This window comes from Vairimorpha ceranae, assembly GCF_000988165.1.
Source record: "Vairimorpha ceranae strain PA08 1199 chromosome Unknown NODE_410, whole genome shotgun sequence".
Lineage (NCBI taxonomy): Eukaryota > Fungi > Microsporidia > Nosematidae > Vairimorpha > Vairimorpha ceranae.
The window spans coordinates 294-1,227 of NW_020169706.1; the positions used below are offsets into that span (position 1 = coordinate 294).

The window sequence follows — 934 nt, forward strand, 5'->3', positions numbered from 1 at the left end:
AATCGACAGTTTCTAAAATAAAGAAAAAAATTAATGAAACAGGACAATATGAAAGAAAAGCAGGTACTGATAGATCTTTACTACTTATTTGTATTGATATATCTTATTTGAAAAAAAATAAATGCTGATCCACAAATTGGCAGTATTAAGCTTGCTGTAGAACTCAAAAAAATAGCTAAAAAAAATATATCTCTTCGATGTATACGAGATAATTTATGTTAAATAGGATTACATGGTAGAATTGCATTTAAAAACCATTTCTGTCTAAAAGGCATATCATGGTAAGAAAGTAATAGACAAGTAAACATGCTTTCTATTCTAATAAGAGATTGAATCAGGTTATTTTTAGTAATGAAACAAAGATAAATCTATTTGCCTTTGATGGAAGAGTTTATGTGCGAAGAAAAGTTGGTCAAAGATATAATAAAAAAAAATTTAAACCCACAGTAAAACATGGTGGTGGTAGTATCATGATTTGGGCATGTTCTTTGAGTGCAGATGTCGAAAATATATGTATAATTGACGGTTTAATGAACAGCGAAATATATTTTAGAATTATAGATACACATCTTGCGCCTTCCGTAAAAAAAATTAAATTAAAAAATTATATTTTGCAGCAAGATAACGATCCGAAGCATACAATTAATTGCACTAGAGATCACTTGTCAGATAAAAAAATTTTGACATCAGATTGGCCTGCACAATCACCAGATATGAATCCTATAGAAAATTTATGGTATATTCTTAAGGTAGAAATAGAGAAGGGGAAACCAAAAAATATAAAAGAATTAAAGAAATGTGTTAAAGAAGAGTGGAATAAGATTGATTTAGATGCGTGTAAAAAGTTTTTAAAGAGCATGAACAGTAGATGCAATGAATTATTAAAAGTGAAAGGTGGACATACTAAATTTTTAATAAAAATATTCCTTTTTTG

General features: G+C 27.8%; 1 protein-coding gene across 1 annotated transcript; it reads left to right on the plus strand.

Annotated features, from left to right (window-relative positions):
• Positions 1-470: 470 nt before the first annotated feature.
• AAJ76_410000764 (transposase) lies at positions 471-934 on the plus strand (the record flags this gene model as incomplete). The annotated part of the gene is made up of 1 exon (XM_024475575.1): positions 471-934. A coding segment is annotated over one exon (464 nt), but the record flags the coding sequence as incomplete, so codon positions are not given.